At 42.4% G+C, this 15,257-nt stretch overlaps 1 protein-coding gene across 1 annotated transcript in view; it reads left to right on the forward strand.

Annotated features, from left to right (window-relative positions):
• Positions 1–507: 507 nt before the first annotated feature.
• LOC122542553 (synemin-like) overlaps positions 508–15,257 on the forward strand; it is a 22,111-nt gene continuing 7,361 nt past the window's right edge. The window contains exons 1-3 of the mRNA XM_043680422.1: positions 508–1,467; positions 9,654–9,778; positions 14,131–14,198. Coding sequence (XP_043536357.1) covers positions 673–1,467; positions 9,654–9,778; positions 14,131–14,198 — 988 coding nt within the window. The 5' untranslated portion in view covers positions 508–672. The remainder of the gene's footprint in view (positions 1,468–9,653; positions 9,779–14,130; positions 14,199–15,257) is intronic.

The following is a 15,257-nucleotide window of genomic DNA, read 5'->3' on the forward strand; positions in this document are numbered from 1 at the left end:
TGATTTTGTGTTGGTTAGAATTGTTAATGTCCCCTTGGGAGAGGAATCCCGCACGAATACGGGTTTGGTTACATTTGATGTTAACACACTCCGAGCATGTATCTCACTACCCAATTTCTATGTTATCTGCTGTTTTGTTTTCTTTTTCTCTTATTTGAATAATGTAAGAGACTTAAATATACACTCTGGTTAGTTGTAGGTTAGGTTAGTAGTTAGTTGAGTTTTGTTTTTTTTTGTCGGTATTTTTCTTTTGTTAAATTTTGGTTATTATATATTTAAGATTTAATTGTATATCAATGTTTGTTCTTGAGAGTTTTGTTTATTTTTGTAAACTTCTAAAAATGATACATTTCTAATAAAAATATCTATATAAAAAAAGAATTGTTAATGTAATCACGCCTGGCCACAAGGGGTCAGTTGATCCAGTTGGAGAGCTCTGAGTGAGTTAAAGATTTTCCAATGACTCAAAGTTTGGACCTCCCCCTTTTTAGCTGGTACCACCTGTCAGTGCTTGAAGAGAGAGAGAAAGAGAGAGCACACACACCCTTGCAAACTGTCTCTCCCTTTACTGAATCAAGGAGCTTATACAACACACACAGTGTGAACAGTGCGTTCAGTTTGAGTGGGAAAACAAGTGTGGGAGCGGTGGGAGCAGGAATACAGCCTGGAATAATGTTTCCCTTCAAATCCACAATGCTTCATGAAAAATCCCAGCTCCAGGAGCTGAACCATCGCCTGGAGTCTTACTTATCCAGGGTCCGACAACTGGAGCAAGAGAATCAACGACTTGTCACTGAGATCCAGCACTTAAAGACCGAGAAGAAGGCAGAAGAGCGGAGTCTTTATGTGGATGAAATCAACAAGATGAGATGGGAACTGGAGGAGCTGATATTCGAGAAATCAAAAGCTGAAATGCAACGATGCAACCTGTGGAGGGAGATCCAAGAGTTACAAAAGCATCAGACCGCCGAACAAACAGGTTTTAAAAAAATAAGGCAACAGCTGGCTGAACACGAAAAGGTCCTTCAGCAGACCGAAACCGCCAACGCGTCTCTCGAAGCGTACATCTTGGAGCTGCGGGCAGGATGTCAAACCCTGGAAGATCAGCATGAGCAAGCAAAAAGAGAAATGAGGGAAAGGCTGAGCAGAGCGCCCCAGCTCCTGGTCACTCAGGGGTATCACAAAGTCCCCCTGATCGAAGAGAATGTTGAACAACATGCCCTTACCTTGACAGCAATGTGGGAGGAAGGCTTTGAGATCTACAAGAACAAGATCGAAGAACTGGAAACTGCTGTTCAGCAGGACAAAGAGAAAGGTGAAGAATTGAACAGGGAAAGAGTGCTTTTGATTATGGAAATAGAAACACTGAAGAAGGAACTTGAAGATCAATTTAATCTCCAGAACAAACTGGAAGAAGATTTTTTAACAGTTCAACAGAAGCATGACGTGGATATGGAGGAATATCAGGTGAGTGCATTTGGAAGCATTCCCTTAACTCTGTAGATGCCAAGGGAATGGACTTGGGCAGAGTTTTGTTTCTGAAGCTGCATTCTCTGTTATTTCCATGGAAACGTTCTATGTTTATTGTATTGTTATATACTGTTTTTCAAGACCTCAGGTGATCCTTAGCAATTAACAGTTTAATTAATTGCATTATTTAAAATCGAAGTCAGTGTTGTGATGTAGGAAACAGTGTAGTCAATTTGCATACAGTAAGATCCCACAAACAGCAATATGATACTGACCAGAAAAATCTGTACTTAGTGATGTTGGTTCAGCAGTAAATATTAGGAGAAAGTGAGGACTGCAGATGCTGGACATCAGAGCTGAAAAATGTGTAGCTGGAAAAGCGCAGCAGGTCAGGCAGCGTCCAAGGAGCAGGAGAAGCGACGTTTCGGGCATAAGCCCTTGCCCAAAACGTCCATTCTCCTGCTCCTTGGATGCTGCCTGACCTGCTGCACTTTTTCAGCAACACATTTTTCAGCTCAGCAACAGATGTTGGCTAGCCATCAGGGAGAACTCCCACACTGTTCTTCAAAGTGGTATTAACTGTATGGATTTAACTGATGTCAGTTAGGTTAATACTTAAAGTCCTGGGATTCATTCAGTAAGGGAGCAGAAAACCAACCAGGATTGTTGATTCTGACGACATAGAATTCCTAATAGAAAAGTGGAATAGTGTGTAGCATCTATAAGATCTACCGCATCAACTCACCCAGGTTCCTCCAACAGCACCTTCCAAACTCACAAACGTTACTACCTAGAATGATAAGGGCAGCAGATACATGTGAACACCACCACCTGCAAGTTCCCCTCCAAACTACACACAATCCTGGCTTGGAACTCTATCATTGTTCCTTCACGGTCGCTGGGTCAAAATCCCTCTATGACAGAACTGTGGGTGTTACCTACTAACCATGGATGAGAGCAGTTCAAGAAGGCACTAACCAGTATCTTCTCAAGGGCATTCAGGAACGAGCAACAAATGCCAGAAACACCCACAAGAAAGGGTGTGTGTAAATGAGTCATGCTCTACTGAGGAGCTTTACAAATTCTAAATATCCTGAAGTCTTACACAGGAGAAAGATGCTTCTAGGTTAGACATTAAAGAGCACTTAGCACTTAGGCCAAGAAAAGACAAGTTATCAGTAGAAAGTTAGGGAATTTTTTTATTACACCTTTACAGGAGAGTTCATAATCGAGAGTGTGGTGCTGGAAAAGCACAACAGGCAGCATCCGAGGAACAGGAGATTCTTTGGATGCTGCCTGACCTGCTGAGCTTTTCCAGCACCACACTCTCAACTCTGATCTCCAGCATCTGCAGTCCTCACTTTCTCCGAGTTGATTTCAACCCTACTGCGAGGCCTCTTCCAAGGAGAGTTCATAAGGAAAGATGATGTGTCTAAATGCGTTTTATAGTCGCATAATCTATTTATGTTGAATGTTTAAGATTCTCAGTGTGCTGAACCCGAACTGTGAGATGTCAAATGCAGGTGATAATAATCCCCAAGGTATTTGTTCTAAATTATATGAAGGAGGGATGGCTGAGGGAGTTTCAGATTTTAAAAGCAGCTTCAACAGTGATGTAAGCAAAAGTAATAGCATGCATTTTTCATGCAAGAGTTGAACGACTCACAGGTGAGTGTTGTTAGAGGTCAGTCCTTGGATCAGAGCAGTACTAGTGTTAAGCATCCCCAAACCAGAAAGGGGAGAATTTCAGCCAGTATCCTCAGTGGCATGTCCAAGTCATCATTTTCCATGTGTGCGCGTGGACATTGATTGTTGGCAGCCCACCCAACTCTGGAGGCCCATGAGACCCTAAGCCTGTCCTTAGCTTCATCCCAGTCTCACAAATGGGGAAGGTGCTGGATAGTGATCAGAAGGAGTAAGGTAGTTTTACCCTTTCTTTTACCCTTCTAGTTTTGTGGTCAATTGTAACAGTTCATTACTCCCCAGCTCAGCACAAAACAGGGATAAGCTTGGAATCGTTCAGTCCTCACTACCAAATCTAGCCACAGAGCATCAGAGAACAAAGAATCACACAACAAATCAAGTGACCTTTTGGCCCATTAAATCCACGTTGGCTTTTCAAAAGAGCTGTTCGGTTATATGCCCACACCTCCCGCTTTCTCCCCCATTGCCTTTCAAATGGTTTCTTCTCAAGTCTTTCTCAAATTCCATTTTGAAAGTTAGTATGGAATCTGTTTCTACCATCCTTTCAGGACATGCATTCTGGTCATAACCACTCGCAGTGAAAAAACTCCCTACACTTCTTTTGCTAATTATCTTAAATTAACGTCTTCTAGTTACCAACTGTTCAGTTCTGACGACCAACTCTAGCAAAACCCTTGTGAAAACCCCTATTTAATCTGCAAAGTGAAAGAATTTGTCTGTATAGTGAAGCAGATTCCAAAGCCACATTCCTTTGGTGACATTTCTGGCATATTTACAAAGCAGAACTGCTCAAAGACACCTTCCTGAAATTAAGATACTTAAAATTTATATAGTTCTGTCACCTCACTCGGTACATGCAAAGTTTGTATTATGGGTGGAGATAGAGCATCCATTTTCTATAGCACAACGATTCACAAACACTTTGCCTCTGATTGGATAACTCAGTGTGGATCCGGAGACAAATCATTCTTGTGCACACTTCCTTAACTTCAATTCCATTTTGCGCAAAGAGGTTGCTGAGCAACAACATTTCTTTACATCTGAATACTGAGCTCAGAGAATATGTAGAGAAGCATTTGATGATGGAAAGGATGAAATATTGTTTATTTAAAATGTTCATTGTTATGAAAACCCAGTGGGATCTGAAGTGTTGGATTTTTGCCTTGGAGACCCAAGTTCAACGCCAGCACGCCTGATGCTTGCAAGCTTGCTGCGTACTCAGCTGCCAAGATCGTCTCGATAGGCCCATCTGAAGAGAAGAAACTGGAGTGGAAATGTTTTTTCTATTTTCCTACCTTCTCCTTGAAATTGCTGAGTCTTGCCTAAATACAGGTCCTTGAGCACTGACAGACCCCTGCTGGCCTGCCCAGGTGACTAGTGAGAGTTGTGAGGGTATGTGGTTCAGGTGTGGGAAAATGGGCAGTACATGATTTGGATGCGAGCATAAGAGGTACAGTTAGTAAGTTTGCAGTTGACACCAAAATTGGGGTGTGGTGGACAGTGAAGAAGGTTACCTCAGATTAGAATGGGATCATGATCAGATGGAAATGTGTTGCTGGAAAAGCGCAGCAGGTCAGGCAGCATCCAGGGAACAGGAGAAGAAGGGCTTATGCCCGAAACGTCGATTCTCCTGTTCCCTGGATGCTGCCTGACCTGCTGCGCTTTTCCAGCAACACATTTCCAGCTCTGATCTCCAGCATCTGCAGACCTCACTTTCTCCTCATGATCAGATGGGCCAATGGGCCAAGGAGTGGCAGATGGAGTTTAATTTAGATAAATGCGAAATGCTGCATTTTAGGAAAGCAAATCCTAGCAGGATTTATACACTTAATGGTAAGGTCCTAGGGAATGTTGCTGAACAAAGAGACCTTGGAGTGCAGGTTCATAGCTCCTTGAAAGTGGAGTCATGGGTAGATAGGATAGTGAAGAAGGTGTTTGGTATGGTTTCCTTTATTGGTCAGAGTATTGAGTACAGGAGTTGGGAGGTCATGCCACTTTTGGAATATTGTGTGCAATTCTGGTCTCCTTCCTATCAGAAAGATGTTGTAAAATTTGAAAGGGTTTAGAAGGATGTTGCCAGGGTTGGAGGATTTGAGCTATAGGGAGAGGTTGAATAGGCTGGGGCTGTTTTCCCTGGAGCGTCAAAGGCTGAAAGGTGACCTTATAGAGGTTTATAAAGTAATGAAGGGCATGGATAGGATAAATAGACAGAGTCTCTTCCCTGGGGTGGTGGAGTCCAGAACTAGAGGGAATAGGTTTAGGGTGAGAGGGGAAAGATATAAAAGAGACCTAAGGGGCAACGTTTTTCACGCAGAGAGTAGTATGTGTATGGAATGAGCTGCCAGAGGAAGTGGTGGAGGCTGGTACAATTACAACATTTAAAAGGCATCTGGATGTGTATATGAATAGGAAAGGTTCAGAGGGATATGGGTCAGGTGCTGATAGGTGGGACTAGATTGGTTAGGATATCTGGTCGGTTGGACTGAAGGGTCTGTTTAAGTGCTGTACATCTCTGTGACTCTATGATTCACAGGTCAAACTGATTTTGTCTTCACTTTCCATTCATGCTCTCCATAGCTGCTGCCATTCATAGAAACTCAGATTTATGTTACTCATTAATCCACAGGCACTGAGGATTCCTGTAGTTGCAGCTGTTAGCTGATATCAGCACAGGCTGGGGTATGGAAAAGGAACCAATCCGATATGTCTCGCTCAGTGTTTCACCAGGTGGTGTAGATATCATCTGACCTGTGGAAAAACTTTTAAAATTAATTCATGAGGGATAAGGGTGTTGCTGGCTAGACAACATTTATTATCCATCCCTAATTGCCCAGAGGGCAGTTAAAAATCAACCACATTCCAGTGGGTCTGGAGTCCTATGTAGGCCAGACCAGGTAAGGATAGCAGTTTCTTCCCTAAAGGACATTAGTGACCCAGATGGGTTTTTCTTAACAATTGACAATGGATTTGTGGCTGACATTAGACATTTAGTTCCAAACTTTTATTGAATTCAACTATCACCATCTGCTGTAGCAGGATTCGAACCTGGGTCCCCAGAAAACTACCTGGATTTCTAGATTAACAGTGCAGCGATAATACCACTGTTGCCTTCGAGTTGGTAAAGGAGACATCTGGTTCCCAGCACTTGGATTTGAATCAAACTGGTTTGTTTGACTGACATCTCCCAGACTGACACTAAGATGCTCACTGTGTTGGAACACTGCTTTATAATCTTGTTAACAGCTGGAGACAAATTTCATCCAGACAGATAAGGCCCTTTCCGAACAGCGGGATCCTTCATCTACTCAGGAGAAAATATGTTCCGCAGTCAGTTGGCTCTGTCAGAGTCTTTGATCGAGAGGTCAGAAAACACATGAAATCACAAAATAAATATGTTTGTTGAAGGCCAATTTAGCTGTTCATACAGACATCCATATAGGAGCAGAAACAGACTATTCATCCCTGTTCTGCCATTCCTTAAGATCATGATGATCTGTTAAGATTCTGAATTCTATATTCCCACCTAATCCTGACAACCTTTGATCCTTGCCTAACAAGCATCTGTCGTCTTCTATTTTTGAAATATTTGCTGACCCTGCCTCCATTGCCCTCTGAAGCACAGAGCTCTAAAGCCATAAAACCCTCTGAGAGAAATACAATTCTTTACTCTGTCCTGAAAGGATCGATCCAAATGTTCAAACTGTGACTTATCCTTGTGGAATGAGCAAGGAGGGCAGTCTAAAGGCATGTCTGTCAGCAGGTCTGTCTCAAAACTCCGAGACTTGTGTCTTGGCTCCACCCTCTGCTAGTGGATCCTCAGCTTTCTGGCCATCAGACCGCAATCAGTGAAGACAGACAACACCATCTCCTCCACGATAACACTCGATACAGACACCCCCACCACACCAAAGGATGCATTCTCAGCCCCCCTGCTGTACTCCCTGTACACCCACTACTGTGTTACCATATTCTAAACAAACATCATATACAAGTTTACCGATAACACCACCACAGTAGGACGGATATCAAACAATGATGAGGCAGATTACAGGAAGGAGATCGAGGGTTTGGTGACCCGGTGAGATGAGAACAACCTCTCTCTCAATGTTGGCAAAACTAAAGAACTAATCATTGACTTCAGAGAGAAGGAAGGAGAACGTGCCCCTATTCACATCAACCGAGTGGACGTTGACAGGTTTGAAAGCATCAAGTTCCTAGAAGTGACGATAGCCGAAATCCCCCTCCTAGATTTCCCATGTTGATGTGATGGTCAGGAAGGCACAGCCATGACTCCTCTTCCTCAGGCAGCTCAGGAGATTTGGCTTCTCCATAAGGACCCTCACCAACTTCTACAGATGCACTACAGAAAGCATTCCATCTGGATGCATCATGGCTTGGTACAGCAACTGCTCTGCCCAGGACCGTAAGAAACTACAGAAGGTTGTGTGCCCAATCCAGTCCATCACAGAAGCGAACCTCCCATCCATGGATCCATTTACACATAGTGTTGCTGTGGAAAGGCTGCCAACATCATCAAAGATCCCTCCCACCCTGGTAAAGCTCTCTTCTAACCTCTTCCATCAGGCAGAAGATACAGGACCTTGAACATATGCACCAGCAGCTTCAAGAATAGCTTATTCGCTGCCATTATTAGACTGCTGAATGGTCTCTTTAACTTCAAATAATGCTGATCTTGTCAATGTTGATCTTGTCCAGTGCACGTCCTGTGCGGTAAAACCTATATGTCTTACACTGTCCAAGTATTATTTTCATCCTCGCTTTCTATGATCTGGCTGTACTGCTCACAAACAAGGCTTTTCACTAATGCTGATCTTGTCAATGTTGATCTTGTCCAGTGCACGTCCTGTGTGGTAAAACCGATATGTCTTACACTGTCCAAGTATTATTTTCATCCTCGCTTTCTATGATCTGGCTGTACTGCTCACAAACAAGGCTTTTCACTGTACTCAGGTACACATGACAATACATCAAATCATCATTATCATGGGGCTAGATCCATGCAGTTAAACTGGCACTCATCATCCACGGGAATGCAGATCTCTTTAGCCTCTTTCAATTGGCCTTATGCAGTATCTGATAACCCTAATTGGCTACACTGCTGCTAGTGGGCTGAGCCCAGCAAAATCTAACCCCTGTCCTTCAGGAAAATGTCCTGGGAGGGAGATGGAGCCACGAACAGACATGGGGAGGGGTAATGTCACTGAACTAGTAATGCAGCATCTCCCAGGTTAATGTTCTGGGGATATAGGTTCCAATCCCATCATGCCTGATGCTGAAATTTGGATTAGAAAAAAACCTAATGATCACCATTAACTGCTGGCAATTGTCTTCCAAAAACATGCAGTTCATTAATGTCCTTTAGGGGAGGAAATCTGCCATCCTTACCCGGACTGGATTATCTGCAATTCCAGACCCACAGCAAGATGGTTGTCTCTTATATACTTACTGGGCAATTAGGGATCAGCAATAAATGCTGACCGAGGCAGTGATGCCCAGAAACCATTAATTAGTTTAAAAAGGTGTTTTAAACAAGCTATTTCCAGCTCACCCATCATTGTTCCTGGCTCCAGAAAGGATAAAAGTCAAATTCTTGGTGTTAGATTAGGAATTGAATTGAATTGCATTGAATTGAATTGAATTTATTGTTACCTGTACCGAGGCACAGTGAAACGCTTTGTCTTGCGAGCAATACAGGCAGATCACAGAGTTAAGTAGCATAGACAAGTAAATAATAGGTAAACAGCAGCAAGAACAGAAATGCAGGTAAAGGCGAATGTTAAGAGTTTGTGAGTCCATTCGGTGTTCTAACAACAGTAGGGTAGAAACTGTTTCGAAACCAGCTGGTGCGTGTGTTCAGGCTTCTGTACCTTCTCCCCGATGGTAGAGATTGCTAAAAAACATTGTCAAGGTGGGATAGATCTTTGAGAATGCTGGAGGCCTTTTCTTGACAGTAGGCCTGGTAGATGGCTTCTATAGATGGGAGGTTGGCCTTTCTGATTGTCCGGGCCAAGTTCACCACTCTCTGTAACCCTCTCCGATTTTGAATGGTACAGATGCCATACCAGGTAGTGACACATCCAGACAGAATGCTCTCAATGGCGCACCTATAAAAGTTGGCAAGGGTATTCACTGTCATGCCAAATTTCCTCAGCTGTCTGAGGAAGAAGAGACATTGTTGACCCTTTGTAACCAGTGCGTCCACATAAGGAGTCCAAGAAAGCTTATTGTGGATGATCACTCCCAGGAGGTTAACATTCTCCACTTGTTCCACCTCTGTGCTGTTAATGTGTAGGGGGGCATGAGTAACATCCCGCCAAAAGTCAATAATGAGTTTCTTGGTTCTGCTAGCATTGAGAGCTAGGTTGTTCTCAGCGCACCATTTTTCTTAATGAATTAAGAACAGTAGTACAGTAGTTGCAAGTCCATCAGACTAACTGTGTCTTGGTTGTGGTGTACAGAGAGCGATTGATTTCCTGGAGGATGAAAAGCACGATCTCATATCAACGATTACACTTAACCTCAAAGAGCAACAACAGCTGATACAGGTGAAGATGGGACTGAGTCTTGAGCTTGCCACCTACAGGTAATGTTTACTTCATTTACTGTTTGACAGGAGGTTTGAATCTAAAAGAAGTGAGGATAACTTCCAGTCTGAGCCACACACAATTCAAATTCGTAAAAAAATGTGAACAAGGTGCATGCATAAGGTATGCACCAAGGAGTCAAGCCATTCCACAGATTTGCAGGTGAATGCGTTAGGGTGAGTAGAAGACTTTTCTCATGCTTTCATGGGATGTGGGTGTTGCTGGTAAAGCCAGCATTTTTTGGCCATTCCTAATTTCACTTGAACTGAGTGTATTGCTAGGCAATTGGGGAGGGCAGTTAAGAGTCAACCATATTGCTGTGGGAGTATCGGGAACTAGGGATCACTCATTCAAAACAACAAAGAGGCAAAATTGTTTCCTCTGAGGGTCATGAGTCTTTGCAACGCACTTCCTGAAAAGGCAATGCAAGAGGCCTTGGAGAGTTTTAAGGTGTAAGTAATGTTGACAAGTAAAGAAGGGAAAAGTTATCAGGGGTCAGTGAGAATATGGATTTGAGGTTATGATCAAATTAACCATGATTTCATTGAATGGCCCAATCCTTAATTTGTACGTACACCAGAGAAGGATGGCAGATTTCCTTCCCTAAAGTACATTAGTGAATCAGATGGGATTTTATAGTCATTGTAAATAATTGTCACCATTGTTGCTGACTATCTTTATATTCCTGAAAATATTATCAAATTTAAGTTCTATCCATCTTCCATGGTGGGATTTGAACCCATGTCCCCAAGGGACAAAGTCAAGAGTACTAGGCCAGCAACATCCCCACTATTTTCCTGAAAACAAAGGACAACAAGATAACTGGTGAGTCTCGATTTCGATTCAGCTTAGGGGGGGAGGAAGGGCATTTGAAACAGGGAACAGGACAGTTGAATGAACAGCAATCATAATATCAGTGAATAAGCACAAGCAAGATTGCAGTGGAAATAAAAAAGAGGGATACCAAAGTTGTGATAAATATTACTTCTTAGATTATCACCTTTTTATTCTATTTGTATTCAGGAGTGGGAGGACTGGAAGAGTTCCCTATTATACAAGTCTTGGATTGATTTGGAATTTATAGAGTTGAACAATGTGGCGCTGGAAAAGCAAAGCAGGTCAGGCAGCATCCGAGAAGCAGGAGAGTCGACGTCTCAGGCATAAGCCCTTCATCAGGAAGGATTTGAAAATCGTAATGAAGGGCTTATGCCTGAAACGTCAACCCTCCTGTTCCTCGGATGCTGCCTGACCTGCTGTGCTTTTCCAGCGCCACACTCTCGACTCAGATCTCCAGCACCTGCAGTCCTCACTTTCTTCCTGGAATTTAAGGACAGTTAAATCAAATAATTAGTAGACTAGAACAGATTGAATATTCACTAGACTATTGCAGAAATAAAAGAAAATGATAGTTGGAGGGAAACTTTAAAACTAAAGTAAAAACTGCTATCATCCTTTTACAGAAACCAATAAAACACAAAGATATATCAATACTTATCTTTTACTATATTTTACGTGTAGATACAAAGATACAGGCCCAGTAACCTGAGATATTTATAAATAAATAGCTATAGACATTTAAAATTGAGTTCTGATGCTCCATTGTTATGCCACTCAGCAGGGGTTCCATAAAGATAACCCCCATGTGGGGATTGGTCTGCATCTAACCAGCCCAGGAGAAAGTTCAGATGCAGGAAAAAATATTTTACAAATGAAACCTCAGATGTATTTCTTTTTAAAATATGAGTAATCACCTCCGGAAACACAAGAATAGTACTGTCAACAATTGTTATATTAGCAGGAGGTGCAAGGAGCTTGCAATTCCGGTCTTTTTCTCCTGGGACTTGGCTTGAAACCCAGTCCATACTTACAGGAACAGTGTCTCCTTAACTCACTGGTTGTAGGAATCAGATCTGAAGTGTGCTTGGGAAATTTCAATCTTACTGTGTACAACTTCACAAAGCAGCTGGTAATATCACACTGTTTCTATTTATTCTTTCATGGGATGTGAACATCACTGACAAAGTCAAAGTTTGTTGCTTAACCCAAATTGCCCTTGATCCGAGGGGTATTGCTAGGCCATTTCAGGGGTGGTTATTGCTGTGGATCTGGAGTCAGATGTAGGTCAGCACATTTTCTTCCCTAAAGGGAATTGGTGAACCATTTTGGTTTTATGAAAATCAGTGATAGTTTCATGGTTAACAAAAATGAGTCCAGCTTTATTCTAGATTTATTAATTGAGTTCAAGTTCCACCACATGTCTCCAGATCATAAGTTTGAACTGTTCGACACTATTCTAGAGACATTCACTCTATTCCACTGTCTTCATTTCCAATTAAATGATTGATCACGTTCGTGCAGCAAGAGATGCTTAATTAAATTGACTCTTGTCATTTTGCTAGAGAAAATACTGAGAGAGAGAGAGAGAGAGAGAGAGCTTTATCAACAGCTTATCCTGGTCCTGGCTGAGAACTGCTTGCAGTGACACCAGATAGAAAAGACTGAATTTTGTTTTTTCTTCAACACTCATGTATCACCTTGAAACATTGAAAGAAATTACAAAAACTACAACTCCACTAAGATAAACCTAAAGAAATTCAGATGCTAGAAATCTGAAACAAGAACAGAAATTGCTGGAAAATCTCAGTAGGTGTGGCAGCTCCTGTGGAGAGAAATCAGAGGTAAGGTTTTGGGTCCGGTGACCCTTCCTTAAGACCAGTTCTTAGGAACGGTCACTCAACTTGAAACATTATCTCCGAGTTCTATCCGCAGATGCTGCCAGACTTGCAGAGATTTTCCAGCAATTTCTGGTTTTGCTCCTTTAAAATAAATCCTGGACTAACTTCAGCTATTTTAAGAACAATTCTGCCTACTGAATAATTTCCTGGTCCCAATTCCCAGTGGCCTTTGTTAAATTCCATATCTTTGCTAAACGAGATTATCTCGATGGGGATTCCACAGTTGGCCCCATTGTATGTGGTTTAGGGAGGATTAAAACATTGGGGTTTCCTGACCATTTCTGAGTGCTGAGTTTCTCTGGAATCTGGGGGGAGAACACCCATTCAGACAACATACCATTAATGTTGAATTGTAATTCAATGGACTGTCTATGTCTTACCGCTAAAGCCAATAGGAAATTCAGGCGCAATGTCTTTATGCAGAGACTGCTGGGAATGTGGAACCAACCATATGAATAGTTGAGATGGGTAATCTAGATGAATTTAACAAGAAAGCTAGATCAGTCCAGAGAAAAGGTATAGAAGAATATGCTGATGGAGTTAAATGAGAGCGAGTGAAGGAGCCTTGAGTGGAGCAGAAACATTAGCACAGAGAAGTTAACCTAAATACAGTAGCTTCTTCCTGTGTTATAGGTTCTATGTACTCTCTACTTACATTAACACCTGAAAGATCAAACTGTACTCTGTAGATAGTTGGTGAAGCATAAATTCTGGCATGGGCCAGTTGGGCTGAATGGCCTGTTTCTTTGTTATTAAATTCAATGTAATGCTTCCAGTACTGGAAAGAAAACTAAAGGGAGATGGATAAAAAATAATTCAGGATAAATGTCAATGTCAAAGTATTGTTGTTCCCACTGCTACAGTTATCCTATAAATGCTGCATCAAGTGTTTTTCTTGGAATGAGTTTCTAGTGATTTCATGTTCCACTCTGGCAAATGGGTCAACTGTTGCACTGAGCTGTGCCAGCTCTTAGCAAACTGTTCCATTCTGACTCCATGTTAAAAACACTCGAGCATTGTTTCAGAAAGGGCAGTTTGTGCTCAGTGCCTCTTTCTCTCCAAGCCTCGCTGACATCCTGCTCGCCTGCAGCATATCAATCGAGTCACTTCTCACCAACTGGATCACTGCAGTTTTACAAGTTCCAGGAATCTTTGAGTAATCTGATATTCCTTAACTCAGCCAACGCTATTAGTATGTCAACTGAAGGCAGGCTGTAGAAGGGAAAATGACATTCCTATGCCAAGAGTTCAGGGGTGGTGGTGAAAATCAGAATTAGACACTCTTTCTTTGAAGGGACTGATGAATCATCTGTAAAGGGGCCTGAAGAATCTGCATTTTTGCTGGAAATTATGGATTTGAATATTGTACAAGTTACTGTATGAAGTTTGATGCTTGTTTAGTGGAACAGTATTATACAGTAGTATCCAGTTTTATACTGGATTGTCCATCGGGGAGACTCCGATACCATCAAACCTTGGGCGGGTCTTATGTGAGGTGCACGTGTCCTCAACCTTTCCCAATGGTCACACAATGATTGGAGACCTTCTGATTACCCTATCTGGAATAAAAATGTAAACAAATGTGTCATACAATTGAGATTAAGTGTTTTTTTCAGGGCCTTGTTAGAAGGAGAACACGTCAAGCGTCACAGGATACCACAGCATTTGCGAAACCTCAGACAAGGTAAAACTATTTTAAAAGGGATGTATTTCTTTGGATCACTCACACTCCTTGGTATTTAACCATGAACTATGTACAAAATTGCTGTAAAGTATTCTTAACACTATTCATATTGATGGATGTGACCCGCAACTTCTTCTGACTGCAGGTCCTACTTTCTGAAATCTATTGGCTGATTTGTTTAAGAGTGGCATTATGTAGTTTTGGCGAAGTGGTCTAAGTTTTGCATCCTAATCTATATGAGAGTAGTGAATGTGTGATTGAACTCAAGGGCTCAATCAGAAAAAGAGATTTGATGGAAGAGTCAGCCATCTGAAACATTACCTCTATTTTTCACTCTACAGATCCAGCTTGATCTGCTGAATATTTCCAGAGTTCTCTGCTTACATCAGAGAAAAGTCCACTGTTGCTAATATTTGAAAGTACAGATGCAATCCTGTAGATGCATCAACGAGGTGCTAGTGATAGATGGGGGCTATCTCTTCCAAGGAAGCCCCAATGAACCACAGGGAGTGGTGAGGTCAATAGCAGACCTTCCCCTGAGATAAAACCCCACACAGCGAGAGCTGCCAGCCAACTGGAGACAGGCCAGCCTGTGCTCAGCAGCGCCCCCAAGGATGCTGTGACTTCTGGCAGAACAGCACCCCTTAAGTCGATATTCACAATACACCCAGGATTAAGGCCAATGAAAGAATCATAGGGTACGGTCCCCGTGGTCAAATTCCTGACCAACATTCAGATCTTCAATCTGGTACAGATTGCCTTTGATGTAGGCTCCATCCTTCCTCCCTACCCCAAGATGACAGGCTACCCATAGGGTACTGGATTAGTGGTGCTGGAAGAGCACAGCAGTTCAGGCAGCATCCAAGGAGCTTCAATATTGACGTTTCGGGCAAAAACCCTTCATCAGGAATAAAGGCAGTGAGCCTGAAGCGTGGAGAGATAAGCTAGAGGAGGGTGGGGGTGGGGAGAAAGTAGCATAGAGTATAATGGGTGCGTGGAGGAGGGGATGAAGGTGATAGGTCAGGGAGGAGAGGGTGGAGTGGATAGGTGGAAAAGGAG

This window comes from Chiloscyllium plagiosum, chromosome 40 (assembly GCF_004010195.1).
Source record: "Chiloscyllium plagiosum isolate BGI_BamShark_2017 chromosome 40, ASM401019v2, whole genome shotgun sequence".
Lineage (NCBI taxonomy): Eukaryota > Metazoa > Chordata > Chondrichthyes > Orectolobiformes > Hemiscylliidae > Chiloscyllium > Chiloscyllium plagiosum.